Source organism: Haliotis rufescens, unplaced genomic scaffold, assembly GCF_023055435.1.
Source record: "Haliotis rufescens isolate VD_foot unplaced genomic scaffold, xgHalRufe1.0.p SCAF_2, whole genome shotgun sequence".
In the NCBI taxonomy this organism is placed as follows: Eukaryota; Metazoa; Mollusca; class Gastropoda; order Lepetellida; family Haliotidae; genus Haliotis; species Haliotis rufescens.
Window position 1 is genome coordinate 59,983,295 of NW_025963890.1, and position 17,631 is coordinate 60,000,925.

Consider the following 17,631-nt stretch of genomic DNA (forward strand, 5'->3'; position numbering starts at 1 on the left):
AAATTTATTTGTAATTGTGTTCTTGTATTAATTACAACCCCCTAGTCCACTGAATACCATAGAATTTTCACTCGGGGTGTCATTGCTCACCCCTGAATCCCGAATGTAAATAGTAAATAAAGTTTTATCTTTAACTGTGTTCTTGTTTGATTATGATAAAGTGCATGTGCCTGCCATTCATCGTCTACTTCGGGTGCAGGAAAAAATGGCCCCATGCAAAAATGGCATCAGAAAATTTGGAGAAAATGGCCCCAATTAAAATTAAAATGACTGTTCATTACAACAATAACCCATCATTCCCAGTGACACCCTCGAGTAGATTTAAGACCATCAAGACGAACAGACACGTGATATTGTGCTGGACGATGTGGCACAAATATCAGTTCAGAATAACCTATGAATACATTGCGAAATGTCCAAATAATAAATATACTAAGTTACTAAAGAATAGTGTTAGTTTTGTTTCTCCAAAATTAGTGTCAATTTTCACCACAATTTTGACCATTTTCTCTATAACCCTTCAACTTCACTACTTGTACGTCCACTTGCAAATTAACTAAATGAGAATAGTTGTCGGCTAATACAATATAAATATTAGACTCGCACTCGAAATGTTTCGTGCTGTTAGTGGATGAAATACAAGACTTAGAAACAGTACCAACTTAATTTTATATATGTTACATAAAACATGTTAAGCGTAAAAATTAATGGAAATGGTTAATGTCTCATAAGAAAATGTATTGTTGTAACGCAGTTAATGTTAGCACAAATCCAATATGGCGCCGCAGAAGGGCACTCTGCTGTCAACAACAGATTTTCCGCTGTATGCGGTACGGTCACTTGGAGATCGACACTTTCTTGTAGCAGGCGGGGGCGGTCAGGCTAAAACAGGCGTTCCCAATGCTGTTGTGAGTTCATGATTTATTCTGTATGAGTGTTCTACAGAAAATACTGACGCGTCATGTTCCACGTTGACAGACGACACTCGCGACTACTTGACTGACTGCTGACGACAGTCCTAATTCCAAGCTCTGGTTTGGGCAGGCTGCTGAAATTGTAGTGCTGTGTTGTTAATGCAGCGTATCTGCGGCGATGGAAACGTCTCTCAAAACGAAAAACAAATTGACGATAAATGCTAAAATGCCAATTAAACATGAACTTCATGTTTAATTGGCAGATGAGGATTAGTGTGCAAATAGAAATAAAATATTAAACCTACTTCCCTCATTTATACAATGAACTACAACAAGGGTATGGATATTTTGCAACTGAGTAATTAACAATAGCTTAAAATGTGTGCTTGTTCAAAGTTGTTAGTTAAGAAGATAATCATAATCAAAAAGACTTGTGGGATATAAAGTATTCTTCAGAAGCATTCTAGTTTTACATCGTTGATTCAGTGATTGGTTACAAATACATAATATATTTCATGTATTTATGACTATAATGTGAACATGATATTTATTTTAAACATGTTAAATGGGTTTTTTTAATATTTTAATGGAAAACAGTGCTTACTCTTTTTCTAGCAAGTCCGTATTCTTGTGCTCTATCAATATTTAAACTTGGAATATGTTCAGAATCTTGATCTTGCATTTTGTTTTCAGGAAATTTATGAGCTGAAGTTGTCTGATAACAAAATTTTGTCAGCAAGTCTGTGTCGTCATGATACTGGGATCCAGGCGGTGATGAACTGTGATACCTTTTATGATGGACGAAACCATTACCTTGCAACTGGACAGGATGATGAATGCCACACATACTCACTCAAATACAAAGTTGTTTCTCCAGAAAAGCAATCAGGTAGACTGATACCCTATGGTTTGATCCTTTATATATTAATATGTATATTTAGAAGTTAACTTTAAAAAACATTGTTGTTAAATGATACATTACCACGATTACCACTGCTGCAGTGCAGAGTATGTGCCAAAATCTTTAGTGTTTTCATTATTGAATTTGGTTCTTAGTCTCTTTGATTTGATTTTTAAAATGGTAGTAGACATCAAAGTCTTTTCCAGATTCAGACTTCAGGTAAAGTTGCAGATTAATTATCTGATTCTAGCCTTGATCAATACAGATCATGCATGGTTATTGTGAAAAAGTATCCATGAACATTGTCACTCACCATGCTAACTAGCCATAAAGAAGTACTTTTGAGTACCATCATTGAGATGTTAAGCAATGCTAGACATGATAAAGGTCAAGTCATTGAAGTGTATTATTATTCTTTTGAGCAAACTATATAACTGTTATCTCTGATTATCATTATTCTGTATGTTATGTATATCACCCATGAAAGTTGTAGAAATATGCGGAACTTGAGTCAAAAGGTCTCCACTGTTAATGTTTGTGGTCCCAATACATTATGTACTCAGTACTGCCAGTACAAAATGCTTGTTGTAAGAGGAAACTACAATGCCTTGTAAAATGTTGAATACGGTGTGTACTCAAGAGAAACAAGAATGTGCATTAAGCAATCATTTTGTCATAATATCTTTCAACAGAATTACCAAAAAAGTCTTGAAAATGAATTCTCTATGCTTGAATTATTTGCAGACTTCCATATTAAAGCTGTTATATTGCTGATTACACCAAGTACTGGTATGTCTGTTTTTATCCCTTCCACTGTAACTATGACAGGGATGTTGGGTGAGTCGATATTAAGAGTTAATAGTTAAAATTTAATTTAAGTTTGTGCATGTATTCTTACAATTTATACATCCACAGAGTCCAAGGATGCCAAGGTTCGAAAAAGAAAAGGAGAAAGTGAAAATTCCTCAAAGGAGAAATGCAACAATACCAAACATATCACTTTTGACATTGAACCAATCAAACATGTTACAACAGACTTTGCTAAAGATGGCAGTTTTCAAAAGGTGGTCCGATTTGGTGCTGACAATTCTATTCTGGCAACAGGAGGAGCTGATGGTTTTGTCAGAGTATGGCAGGTAGGTTTGGAACAGATTATCATCAATTTCTTCAGCATGTGTCAGGACACTAAATTTCACACTAAAACATCAGTAGGCCGCCAGTGTTCAATTTGCAGCAAGAAAGTTAAGCCCTTGTCATAAATCTAATGTTAATAGTTTTATATTTAGGGTGTACTGTACATGGATGCAAATACTCGGCTAAAATTCCCCCTCCTCCCCTACCTTTAATTTCAAGCACTAGGCTTCCGATCTGTAGGAATTTCCTACAAGCTATTGCCAGAGAACTAATTTGGACCCATCAAGATCCATGCAGAGAACAGGTCTTCATGCTTGCCGTAAGGCGACTCTGCTTGCCGTAAGCATGATAAGAGGCGACTAACAGTGTTGAATTCGCCAGACTGGTGACCGTTACTTTGATAGTGGCCTAACCATTGCTAACTACTCTCGTTGGATACAAGATTTATTGACAGAGGCGTACACATGTCTGACATTGACGATGCATGAATGTCAACAGATAAATATATTCAAACATCAGGGGCAGTTAATTCTGATCATCATTTCTGGTTAAGATATTAGATTAGGTAAAGCATATAATAGTGCAAATAAAACGTCCATAAAATATCAATACACAGTAACTTAAGTTTACATTCTGACAAATGGGATCGGTGGTCTGGCTCGCTGACTTGGTTGATGCATGTCATCCTATCCCAATTTGTGGATCAATGCTCATGTTTTCAATCACTGGATTTTCTGGTCCAGACCGGATTATTTACAGACCGCTGTCATATAGCTGGAATATTGCTGAGTGTGGTGTTAAACAACAAACAAACAAACATTTTTGTTGTTGTTTTAGACATAGTAGTACTTGTGTGCAATCTATGTTTATGTCAATGTATCAGTCTCAGTCAATCCTATGCATATTTTAGATGAACAAATCTTGTGGTTCCATCCAATCTTTATTTATATTAGAACCTTATTAGTGCTTTTTCCCAGATACATCAATTCAGTTATATTATACCTATACATCTTTATTGCACTGCAGTTTCACCTAAAAATTATCATTGTCATCATGTTGTAGTATCCAGACATGAAAAAGATCTATGAAGTGAAAGCTCATAACAGTGACATCGATGACCTTGATGTCAGTCCATGTGGACAAAATGTAAGTATATCTCTGCATCGTGTAGTCACGTCAGAATCAGGTCTAACATCTACAGTTATGAAGAGATCCAACTTGTAATCATCATTCCTTATCATTGCATTATCATATAGCTGAAATATTGCCTGTGTGACATAACAATATTATCTCACATATCTAATGTTATGGTGGCAGAGTGTATATATATTGGCAGCCAAATCCTGTCACTGTTTGAACCAAAATGTACTCTTTGGTATGTCAAATACCCTGTATTTAGTCATGTTGAAATGATACATCGGTTCACCAGTGCATCGTAAGTTTTCATGCAACAATGCGATACATGATACGTTTTCTTCTGTATTGATAAAACACGATACACTTGCTAAAATATATCACGGCTACTCGTTTAATGACCCTCAGCAATTTTGTCAGTCAAATATCACAAAATGTGTTGTAATTCGCTTTCCAAGTTAACTACTAAAAATAGCAGCTACAAACATGTGTCTACAGCCAGCTTTTCCTTTAGATCATACTCCGAAATATTTATAGTCAAATTTGAGGTAAATATGTGTGTTTGGATAAGTATCATATCATTACCTATGTATCATGATACATGATAGCGCTCGGCATTAAGGGGCTAAAACAAATACTGGTTGGCTCAGAGTCAGGAAACTGTGTCTGAGTGGGGTATTCATGTTAAACTGCAGCATGGTATCTCAGTGGGCTAGCACTATTAAATGAACGCCATTATTTGTTTGACTCAATGAGTATATTCCAGGACATGCAGGTTACAATAGATCCCGTGAATATAAGGGATGATAGATCCTTTCATTATGTACATTTTTATCTGTTTGCAGATAGTGACCGTATCCAGGGACAACACAGGTTCTGTATGGAAAGCCAAAGAAGGAAAGAAAGTGTCTGATTTGGTGTTTAAGAAAAGACCGTCAGAACAGTATAGGTTTAGATGTTGTAGGTGAGGTTTTTCATACGACAGTCTTCTGTCTATGTTGTTGATCAGAGAATGTAGTGTTTGGTATCAAATGTCATTTAGAGATGCCGTACAATTTTTCCCTGCACTGATCTTGAAATGAAAGTTTTGAATGAACGCATGTCACATTGATCATTGATAATTGGAACCATATTGAAAATGTTGAACATACATGTATATAAAACAATAAATATCTGTTTTCATATGTTTAGGATGAAAAACATGTCTTAGAGGGTATATTGTTTTCACAGTTTTCACTGACTGCCCTCCAAACCATTTTTCAGACCCATTATTTCTTTCATTTTTCTCCACTTTTTTAGCTTAGACAAACTGAACATTGAGAAATGTTCTTTATATGTCACAGCAGTTCAGCAATGAAGTGTGCATGTGCAACTTGTTTGCAACTCAAAATGAGATTTTGCAAATTCTCCTTTTAAGATATGGGAATATTGAAGGCAAAAAAGGCAAATTCAACTTGTACACTCTGAGCATACCAAGCAAACGATCTTCCAAACCCTCACCATGCTACATGACATTGTGGGACCCCAGCACCTTTAAACCCAAGAAACATGCCAGCACAGGAACCGAGGTTTTATCATCATTAGCAGTCAGGTAATGGTTGGATGCATGAAAATTGAAGGGAAATGGAAATTGCTTTCAATGATAAAGATTGTCAGATGAAAAATATTGTTTTCTGAGCTGTTTTACTGCAGTTAAGTCTATGCAAAAAACATTTTAGACAACTAATAGTTGTTGCCCTTATAAACTGTACTTAACGCCTTAAAGGGGCACTGATCTAACGCAATTCCCCGGGACTGGTTGTTGCCTTTGTTATTGTTTTTTCCCAGTGAGTACCCGGATGTATAGCAGAAATCTAGACTTGTTCGCGACCTCTGCTGCGCTATTCGTAAGCGCATTAATCAATGGGTAGTAATAAGGGCGTATGGTCACATTGATCAACAAAATTAAATACAGTTTTCGAGATAATAAGGAAATGTAGGTATCTTTGTGGGTAGCATCGGTAATGGTGACGAAGTTTTGATAAGTCACTTGCTTGGTAATTTTGCGATTTTTGTTTACACTATTTCGACTTGCAACACAAAGTAAATATTTCACCTGAGCATTGCTTTTTTATAGTGTGTATATTTTTTTACTGTCAAAATGTGTAACAAATTTATTAAACGTCTAAATATTCAGTTATTTTACAAAGTGACTGAAAAACATTTCCATCTGTATTATTATGATAACGAATTCCAAACATTTTGATGTTTAATGTCATCACCAAGAGACTGAAAATGTTACGTTGAAAAGTACATGTCTATGTTGTTTGGCTTCTCATCCTACATAATAATCTGTTGTGGTGTTTTTAGGACCGTTGGATCGTCTTAATCAATTTTAGTCAATCTGGACAGATTTTTCAGTCAAAATGCCTGAAATATTTACACATTTTATAAATTGCCTGAGAGAATCAGATTTTACAAATTGACGGTAATATATACACGCTTACAAAGGATACTTGTGAAAACAACGTCTATCGCGCATTGAAGAATTTCCCAACCAAGATGTAGAGGAACAAGAACTAATCGGTTCAAATGAAGGAAAACAAAATGCAAATACCATAATTACAACCTACCAAATTTATGTGTATAAATTTTAGGCAGCTTCCTTGTTCGAGGAATGTATCCGTGAATATCCATGCACACAAAGGAACAATATCCTACTCGTCTGCAGCTGTACAAAGAAACTTATTCGATGTCACGTGTCTCTGTAACAATCAAATATTTTAAAAGATATATATCGTTTCGTGTTCGTTTCTCAACTGATCACTTAGATTGTTTCAGGTGTTTCACATAGGTGTCAAGTCTCAAGGGTCGGCTGAGAAAGCCCACGTGACAACTATTTTCATAACGTCCACGGTTCCTAAAAAATCCATTGAGTGATAGATAACAATGAGCAATCAATCAACGTATTATCAGTTAACCCTTTGAACAAAGTATGTTGTTTTTACATCGGCACTTCACGCCATGATGTGAGTGTATTCCCTTTGTTTTAGTAAACCTAGACATGTAAACACTCACTTTTGACATATCCACTGTGCAAGAAAACAGTGATTAATCAATCAACGTATTTTCTGTTAATCCTTTGATGGCTAGGAACGATCCGTTGATTTACAAAAAAAAGAAGTAAATCAACTGATCATTCATCTCTTGCTGGGATGCCACGTGCATATTACATAACACACATTTCATCTCACTTCAAACCTGGATTTAGATTGAATAATTACCCCAGACACAATAAATGCCAAATGGGAACCTTTGTCAGGTAATCTAAGTGGTGCTGCCACTAATTGTACCTGTAATAAATTCATTAACTGAGCATCAAGTGAATGACGACAAATACACAAGTGTAGGGTTATACGAGAAAACGTGGATGGTCTCTGATGACAACAAGGGAGTAGTAATCGTATTATCGACGCAATCGGAAATCCGAAAATGCTTTCACTGCAAGGATACTTTTGTTAGTATTAAACTATAACCATCTCGGGTATTTCCAAATGACGACATCCGATGAGCTCCGTCGTTCTTTTTGTCTGTTTGTTTAGGCTGGAGAAATTAATTAACATGCGCCCTTTGTCGAAATTTTTATAGATCACAGTTAACCAATCAGTGTTTATGCAAAAATGCGTAAAACAAATATTGCCTCCAGCCTCCAAGTTTATTTAGCTGTCCTTGCAGACGGTAGCCCAGTCTCTGGTCACGCTCAGTTGCGTTGCGTATCATCCGGGTACTCACGGGGGAAAAAACAATAACAAAGGCAACAACCAGTCCGGGGAAATGCGTTAGATCAGTGCCCCTTTAAGCATAAAATTAAGTCTATGCCAAAAGCATTTTAGACCACTGACCCCAAAAATTGCTCCTTGCATCATTTTCAGTAGAATTTTGTGTTCTTTTATGGACTATTGGCTGAGCTTACTAGACACAATCTTTCTGGACTCAAGCTTTGAACTAGTGGCTAAAGTCACATACTGCTGCATACATAGTGACATAGATGTCTGTGCAGAGTTACGTCCCTTATACATGCCCACACCATATGATCATAGATTCCAATCCCACATTCTCTGTGATTTCCAGCACAATACCCATGTTTTTGTGGGTTTCACTAAAGTTGAAAATGTCTAAGACCTGCATCCCTTTGGGCTTTCCTCCTACATCAAGTAACACAGTGCTGTAACTGAAATAATGTTCACAGCAGTGTAAAACTCGCTCACTACTCCTTGTCGAAATACATGTGGTCATGCTTGGACCCCAGTTTCAAGTGATGGGTTCTCAGTCATTTTGAACATAGAAAATAAACCAAACCCAAAATAAGCTGTTATTAGCATCAATATGACATGTAAACTCTTTAAGATAATGTATTATGTTACCATGATACTCAACATCTCAACATGCCCATCATTTCAATGTAACCTAGATTGTTTATCTGGAGAGAGACCCAAAACCTTGCCCATGTTCCTGGAGGGATGGTAAATTGACGTCCTTTACACACAGACAGATGCAATATCTTTGATGATGCAAATATGCAAACATTAAAGTTTATGACTAAAAACAGCAACGATTTCTTTTTTTAAAACAGCAACGATTTTGCTTATGAATTTTGTTTTCCTGTTCCCAGAATCCATACAGAAGCAATCTGTTTTGTTATCTTGCTCCTGAAAGTCCTATGCTTTTCGAGAATGTGGAGCTTTTATTCACCTAACCCACATTATGACCAGTAAGAGTATATGAGAGAGGAATTGTGAATGAAGAATCCAGGTTTATTATACACATTCCTCTTTGAAGCCACATGTCACTCCTATCTACCAGTTACATATTGATTAAGAGTTTCTGCCTCTCTTTCAGTGATGATGGAATCTACCTTGGTGTTGGAACAATATCTGGAAGTGTGTCTGTTTATGTATCTTTCAGTTTACAGGTGAGTAATCAGTATCTGCTTGCATTGGAACTGTGGCCAACTTTTTCCAGCTGATTAGTCATATATCAGCCCGGTGTTGATCACATTACTTGCAATAGATTGTCTGTTTTTCTCTGTATATTTTTAGAAACACTATTTGGAAGACTTTTATTTAAATGTTAGGAATCTTTTTTCATAAATCATGTAAACGAACATACTTGATTGGTTGAATGTATATGATGAATATGTTTTGTGTGTAGTTATTTACAGATCAAAGAAGTGATTGACCATTTTGTATAAATATGAAGGGAGATAACTCTGTCAGTGTGGCACTGACAGCCTATGATCTGACAACATTGTCAGTGAGCTGTAGAAAATATAGTGTCAGTGTAAATACATGCATGACTGGTTGCTGTTTCAGAGGTTGTACCATGTGAAGGAGGCTCACAGCATATTTGTAACAGGGGTGGAGTTCATGCCCAGCTCTGAAGGGGCCCGTGCTGTGACAGGGGGCCAAGATTTCACACTGCTCAGCATTTCCGCAGATAACACTATCAAGATACACCAAGTTGCCCCAAGAGGTACTACTTCCCAGTTATTTAAATACACTGTCAAAAGATGTGAAATTTTGAGTCTTAGCTTGTCAGATTTCAAATTCATCTTCCATCTTTGCTAAAAAAATTTTTACATACTTCTAAGTACTTTTTTTAGAGATATGGTGCATTTGTATATAAATCGTGGGATTGTAAGAGACTGTGTATTGCAGGTATAGCTTATATTGCATTGGAGCTTGGTAGACCTGATTACAGGTCCAGGAAAAGGATGTTACCACGCAGTACTCAAATTCTTCATAATCAAAGACAGTGTGTTTGATCAGTGTGGTTTGGTAAATATGACTACAGTAGTGTCCATCTTTTTCTCTCCAATTGTTCCAGTATGCATACTAAGAGGGGATATTTTGTATTATTAATCATGTCCAGGTCTCGATTTAAGAACTTGATTTAACTTGCACCAGGTGCATGTTGACATGAAAACCAAGTTGCACCAAACAAAACCAGGTTGCACCCCGGGTCCCATTCCATAAATTGATCATAGCGCCACGACTGTTGTACGCCTATGTTAAAGTATTGGAGTTACGATCACCTTAGCGCTACGTCCGCTTTGTGGAACGGGACCTTGGTCCCATACATTTATCAAAGTTGAAACACGGTCCGCTCTGCTGCAAGTGTCACATAAATTAATGACACATGGAGCATGTGCACACAATGTGTGAGTACCCACAATTTGATGACATCACAAGAAAAGTATGACAAAATACACATAACACAGGGGCTAGTGATGTAGTATGGTATATAAACTTTGAAGGTTTTGAGTGTGTTGAAAGATCTATTTTGTGTGGACAAGTAATGGTTTGACACAAATTTGAATTTGAACTTGTTGCATGTACATACTAGGTTGCATTTTTCAATAAAAGGTAGCACTTGTACTCTCTCTTTTCGTTATATAAGTTTGTGGATTTTTACATATTTGCTGGAACATGTTTTCTACACTGTTCTATTAAAATGACATACATGGCAGCTAACTATTGCAATGAAACATCTTTACATTCTTTATCATGTTTATAAGCATCCCGTTACATACCTTCTTAAAAGTTACTATTTTGATCTATACAGCCTTGTCATCAACATTTCCATAATAATACATGAGTTGTAACTTCTCCGTGGTCTAGAGGTAGAGTGTCTGCCCTATGAGTGGAAGGTCCGGGGTCATACCAGAAGACATTAAAAGATGGTACTTGTTGTTATCCTGGCTGGTGCTAGGCATTAAGGGGTTAAAACAAACACTGGTTGGCTTGGAGTCAGTATACTGTGTCTGAGTGGGGTATTCATGTTAAACTTCTGCCTGGTATCTCAGTGTGCTAGCACTATAAATCGGCATCAGTCTGAACGAGTGCGCACGAGCGCGCACACAAACACATGCACATGCACATGCACATGCACACACACACACACACGACCTAATGGTTAAAGTGCAGATGTATCGTGCCAAAGAGCTTGGCTTGATTCCCTGCTTAAACACAATGTCTCTAGTGCATTTCCTGGTGTCTCCCACTGTGATATAAGCCTTTAATAATACCAGTAGCTGTGTAATACAATCCCTACTCACCCACACACTTCATGTATGAACACAGATGGTTGGTTGATAGCATGTCAACATACTAAAATGTGTGGATTGTTGCTCAATCATTGGATTGTCTGGTCCAGACTAGGTCCTTTACAGGTCATCATGTCATGAGAAATCCTTTATGCCCTGAATGTATTGTATCTGTTTCAGGCTCCTACAGTGCAGCCTGGCTCATTGCTGGAACTCTTGCCATCATCTATGTCATCTTCTGGCTCATGTCCTCTTTTGGCATTTGATCTGCTCCATTCCCACCTGCTGTGAAGGAGGGCTTGTTTGACTTCATTCTGGCTGTGAAACGTGTAAATGGGGAAATATCCAACCGACTATCAACCTTCATGGCAACCTACAGAAAGAATTGGCAATATACCTCAGTTGATGGTCTTTTCTCACAATCTATTTTTATGACTGATGTGTACCATGGAAAGGAAATTAAAACAGTTACCACATATGCTAAAGGCAACAAATGAATCCGGAGGTCACATCCAGTGACTTTGTTGCTTGTGTGTTATTGTATCCTGGTGCATTGCTCATAATATCAGTCCCTGGTTTCTCTGGTCCAGATGTGATCATTTACCAGCCAACATAGCTGAAAAATTGCTAAGTAAACAAACTATCTCCTGATCTGATTCAATTATGGTTTCTGAGACGCATAAAGATCCAGGTCAGTATAGGTCTTCAGCAACCAATGCATGCTGAAAGAGGCAACTATGCTTGTTGTAAGAGGCGACTAATGGAAGTGGGTGGTCAGGTCAGCTGACTTGGTTGATGAATGTCATCGTATCCCAATTGTGTGGATCGATGCTCATGTTTTCAAACACTGGATTGTCTGGTCCAGACTCTTATTTACAGACCACCGTCATATAGCTGGAATATTGCTGAGGGCGTCATTAAACAACAAAAAAACAAAACAAAATAAACATGGTTTCTGATGAATTTTTGTTAACATTATTCTGTGTTGACGCCAAACCTCTTTTATGAAAATATTATTTTGGTCAAGATTTGATTGAGGGTCAAATATAATAAGGTTAAATATAGAACGTAAGTCTTATGATATTTTTTTTTTAAATGCCTAAGGTAACCGGGTAATTGTTATGTTTTCTAGAAAAAAGTCGCAGTGTTGTAACTAACCATGCTGACACTGACACTTTCTTCTGAACACAACACTGCAAATTTATTCCATTTACAGTAAACCTTGATACCAGTGGTAGTAGTCATACCAAAGAATGGTCATTTATTTAAGTAGTTACTTAAATGACATCATTATCTAAGCTCCTGTGAAAGGATATCATGAGGAACAATATTGATACACTCAAGTGATGGAATGATACATCTCTATGCATGTTGACTCAGGGTTAGAACTAAACTTAAAAGCTTTACTAGCCCGGGTAAAGACCAAATGCCTTTGTATTAAGTTATTAAACAATGTGGCAATGGGGAAATTTGTACTCGCCCGCAGGAATTTGTACTAGCCCCAGGCTAGTGTTAAGTTCTTACCCTGTGACTGATACAAAGTTCTAAGTGAGCAGTTAATATGCCGGATGTAGTATGTTTAAACATGATGCAGAGCTTCTCATTTGATGTCTATTTTTGCTAAAGTAATTAATGTTCTTGCTTACTGCCAACCAAAAGTTTTTTTAAATATAAATTTCAAAATCAGAATTTTTCCATCAAAACATGTAAGTGAATCATACTCTGCACATTAACTGTTAATAGATGTGTTGTGATCAGGCATGAATGATGGGACTACATATTTAGTGCATTTCATCAAGTAAGGTTAAAGAAAATAATAGTCTTGGTTCTCAGGCACTACCTGCATCATCAGAAAGTCTGCCGCAAGTTTCGTTTTTATTTCCATTTAAAATTTAAAAACAAAATTTTAATACTAAAAAACAATGCGATCCAATATATCGCGCAGTTGCACTGCTTTACTGTGCATATCGTGTTATGGTAATGGCAGCAGCAGGAGTTTGTATGCTTGTTTATGTAGGGTGGCCCTTTCCCAGGTTGATGGTGCACAATGTTTGGTTACATACTAGTTTGAACAAGCAAAAAATCAAAACAAAAGCCACCACCTGCCCGCAATATATTATCAAAAGTCATTGCCTGAGAACCAATTCTTTTAGTTTTAAAAGTCTAAAGAAGGTGATTTGTTTCATCTGTTCTTGGGGGGCATGGATGGCCCAGTCATCTAAGGTGCCGCAATTCACGGTGCAGAGTTGTGTCCCTCAGACATGCCAGAAATCTATGATTTTAGGTTCAAATCCAGCTAGCCATTTTTATGTTTCTAGATTTGTCAGAACCATGCACAATCTCATGGGTTTCACCAAAGTTGTAAATGTTGGCAACCTGCATCTCTTCAGGCTTTCCTCCACATTATGCTGACGTGCCGTGATATAACTGGAATACTTTAAAAAAAGTGGCGTTAAACCCAACTCACTCACTTGTAATATGTTCTTGGGGATTTTTTAATGATTTAAGGAGGGATGCTTGTTTGTGAAGTGGGTGGGTAGTGATGAAAATCTAATGATGAATATATACTACTCAAAAGAAGTTAAGGATCACCTGATTCTTTCATATTACAATAGTTAATCTCTCATGCCATGACAGATTAACATTACCAATATGAAAGAATCGGGTGATCCTTAACTTCTTTTGAGTAGTATATTATGGCATTATTTACTATAATTGATTTTGTTGTATTTTAACCTTAGTTTTATGAATTAAAAGTCAACCCTGATAACATTACATGTTTTTGTTTGTTTCCTGACTCTTGGTTTATTGACAGAGTAAATCCATAAAGCAAGTATTGAACTCATCTCATGTTAGTGTTAGAAGTACTGGTATGTTTTACTTGTGCTTTCATTGTTTCATTAGCGTGTGTTATTTCTCCACGTACAAGCTGATGTTCCTTTCTTAGACTGTTATTTTCTCCATTATGTGTTGTTGTAGCTGTAGTGTATTTACTGAAGATTGCTGTTGATATTTTATTTGTTATCATTTGGACAATCTAGAAACAGTTAGTATGTTTAATGGCTTGAGGAATCGTGTTCATATCTCTGTACCAAGAACATTTGCTTGAATCTTTGTCAGAAGCGTTCATTGTCCCTGAGTTTCTCCAGTGTGGTGATTGTCAAGGACTTGCAACACTTTTGGCTTTCCACATGATGTAACGGATATACTGTTCAAAGCAGCATTGAGCCCTACTCCCTCAGTCAGTCACTCACTCACTCACTCACTCACTTACTCACTCACTCACAAGAAAACAACATGATATCCCTTGATTTTTTTGTGGTAAATATTGTGAGTTTATTGATGTCAGCAGAATCCAGCTCATGTTCAGGAACTACCTTTGGATATTATGTATGATATTAATATCACCGAATAATACATGATCTCATCAACAGTTTCATTAATGTCTTCTAAGTTCGTAGAAGTTTAATGCCTTTTTGGAACCTTGTTTGGCTAGTTGGGTAATTTTGTAACTAGATGTGGTAAATTGTAGCGTATCTATCATCCTTCTCTTTTTTCGAAAAGAGGTTGCATTTTTTATAAAGAATTAACAAATTTGAAGTCAAGTAGCTTTGAGAAAGCCTGAAACTATCACATGTGAATAGACACAAGGAAGTGCCTTGATCACAACATTTCTTGCTATGAAAGCGTCATAATATTGGTGTATTCGAGGGCGTTTGTATGAGGACTCTATTTTCTGATCTTGAAAACATAATTGATTAAATGAATTGATCTCTGATTTAGAATTAGGTAGATGTGTATATGCATCTAAGTAAGAGCTATGCTCTGATGACGAAATGGACATAGATGAGGCTGTGAAATTACCCTTAGCAGTTTTGTTGATGCTATTCTGTCATATCACTATCGAACTTAAGAATTGGTATTATACTTTTATGATTTCATGATGTGAGTCAAGGATAAAAAATGTCCTCTTGTCAGTAGTTACAGGAAAGAAAAGGAATGTTTTAAACATATGTATTAGTTGGTTTTTTTCATTAATTATCAATATACATTAATGCAATTTAACCTAAGGTGAACATAACCAAATTATGGTAGCTAAGTCCACTTACCCAATGCAAAAGATATTCATAAAACTATTTTTTTTAAATGTAACATTTTATACTTCCTTGATAATAGACTTGAACTGATTAACATTTTCGAGGAAAGGTAATAAATACATTGGTTAGATATGTATAAGCTTATTATTGTGATAAAATGTACTTCATGTATAGAGGTGTTGCTCAAGTCAATGGAGTTAGCAGATGAAATACAGCTGTAAAGTTCTTGTATTATAGTTAATGTGAAATAAGTATGTATAAAAATTGTGCAATATATCAATTTGAACTGCACACTGGATGTGTTATTTGAGAATACATTTTGTATTGATAGTTGATCAAGACTTCAATTGCTTCCTGAAAGTGGTTTTTGGTATATTATGTATTTAATACTTAACTACAGCTTCCATTTAATGTAAGAATTAGTACATAGTTTGTATATTTTGAGGTTGAAGTGTATTGAGCTTCGTGTGAGAATGCCAAAGATGATGTAGCAATGTTGATGGTATTTTATGTGTGTGTATGTTACCTGTGAGTATGAGTTAATGTGAAATGGATTGAAAATGATATACTAACAAATAACAGCATGCTCATTATATCTTAAAGGATGGTACATTAGCTATTTGTTTTTGAGAAGGTGTGAATGGAACAGTATGCCTTTTGTATGTGATAAAGTGTTTGTGAAAAAAAGATTCGCTTGTATTTGTGTGAATGTTGAGATGAGCATTATGTTGTCTTGAAACTGCCGGAGAGAAAGACCATGTGTGAGCTTTGAACTTTGTATTTATGAATACAGAAAACCATGTTTATTATTCAAGAATGAGTGAGTGAGTGAGTGATGATGATGATGATGATGATGATTATGTATATTGCTCATCATTTCAGGATTGATAATCACAGCATGTATGTGTTAGACAAAATGCTATTTTACATTGTTTTGCATGTGTTACTGTGTCAAAATGCAAGGGAGAATGACAACAATTTCATTGTTTGAATGCTTCTGAAGAATATGTAATCAAACATACAGTTATCCATTTCTGTTCTGTTTTGTACATGTATATGGGTTAATGTAATGGTTAATATCTGATTGTTGTTGGACAAAGGTGTGGTTTCGGAATATTTTGTTTTGTTACATCAAATTTCTTGCATTAATACTTATTAACAGTATTCATTTTACTTTAGTAATGCTATTAAACAGAATGTTAACAGAACATGAAGTGTCAGATAGTGGTTTAATGTCCTTCAGCAGCTTCTTTATGACTTTTTATCTTACTCCAATGTTTTATTTTTAACATACCAGAGACAAAAGTTCAAATTGAGCTATGCCATGTTTTGGGGTTTTTTTTGTAAACTTGGATATCTGCTCTGAACCATTAGGATCCATGATGCGAAAGCTTCGTTTGATGATCATGTATTCACAATGTTTCGATTGGATTTTCTAAGAGGCCACCAATGCCAACATGTTAATACTAATTTTTCCCATTGTAACGTAATCATGAATCAGTGTGAAATTTAAATGGGTTTCTTCTGAGTGTGAGTACATATTTTGATTTCTGGTCCTGCTATTGCTTTTGCTCTCCATATGTGCCAGTCATGTCAATATATATTTAGTTATGTGGAATTTTAGAGGACGCAATGTGTTTGATGTAAGCTGCAGGGTATAAACATGTCTGAAGTTCGTTCATCTGGTTTTACCACCAAAACAAATTCTTTACTGCTAAGCTATGATAGATTGTATTGTTTCAGTTGTGAACTCTTTCCACAACTTACTCATTATGTATACTTTCAAGATGTATGACTCCAATTAGGTGAATTGATGAGAGAGTTTTGTAGGATACAATAGAGAACCAAGAAGTCATCTCAACTTCAGAGTGTGCTGGTATGTCCCAGTGTGCTGGTATGTCCCAGTGTGCTTAGCGTACAGAGATTACAATATGAACGTTAATGACATGTAAAAGAGCATGGCTATATTTTGATTGTTTTCATTTATTCCTTCAAGCATTTATTGACCTGTAACCCAATTGGTTTGTTCGTGTCCAGCTGTTATTACATAATATGTAAGTTATCTACATTACTGGTTAAATTATCATATTTAACTATTTCCTTTTTGTAATAAAATGTAATACCAACATTACTATGGATTTGGTGATGGTTTTTTTCTAGTACACATGTAGCTCTTGGTTGTTTTGAGCATTGCACCAACATAATGACAGATAACTTCAGCCATTGATGTGTCAGTGATGGCTGCTCCCACTATGGTATTATGCTTAATTGCTAGAATTTGGGTCATTCTCATTTTCAGTAATGAATATTAATGATGTGTTATTATTAGAATGTGGTATAGATAATTTCTCATTTTCAGTAATGTGT

At 36.0% G+C, this 17,631-nt stretch overlaps 1 protein-coding gene across 1 annotated transcript; it reads left to right on the forward strand.

Moving 5' to 3' along the window:
- The first annotated feature begins 745 nt into the window (after window positions 1–745).
- LOC124142082 (prolactin regulatory element-binding protein-like) lies at window positions 746–11,975 on the forward strand. Its single transcript, XM_046510352.2, has 9 exons — window positions 746–908; window positions 1,608–1,803; window positions 2,731–2,951; window positions 4,012–4,095; window positions 4,929–5,047; window positions 5,501–5,674; window positions 8,962–9,034; window positions 9,435–9,594; window positions 11,348–11,975. Exons 1-9 carry the CDS (start codon window positions 777–779, stop codon window positions 11,431–11,433), a joined length of 1,245 nt encoding a protein of 414 aa, XP_046366308.2. The 5' UTR covers window positions 746–776; the 3' UTR covers window positions 11,434–11,975.
- The last annotated feature ends 5,656 nt before the right edge of the window (window positions 11,976–17,631 follow it).

Excerpts from the sequence above, each read along its gene's own strand:
- LOC124142082 (XM_046510352.2), top strand. The coding sequence starts at position 777 with ATGGCGCCGCAGAAGGGCACTCTGCTGTCAACAACAGATTTTCCGCTG. Across the intron at positions 2,952-4,011 it reads GTTTTGTCAGAGTATGGCAG|TATCCAGACATGAAAAAGAT; the intron begins GTAGGTTTGGAA and ends ATCATGTTGTAG. Across the intron at positions 5,675-8,961 it reads TTATCATCATTAGCAGTCAG|TGATGATGGAATCTACCTTG; the intron begins GTAATGGTTGGA and ends CCTCTCTTTCAG.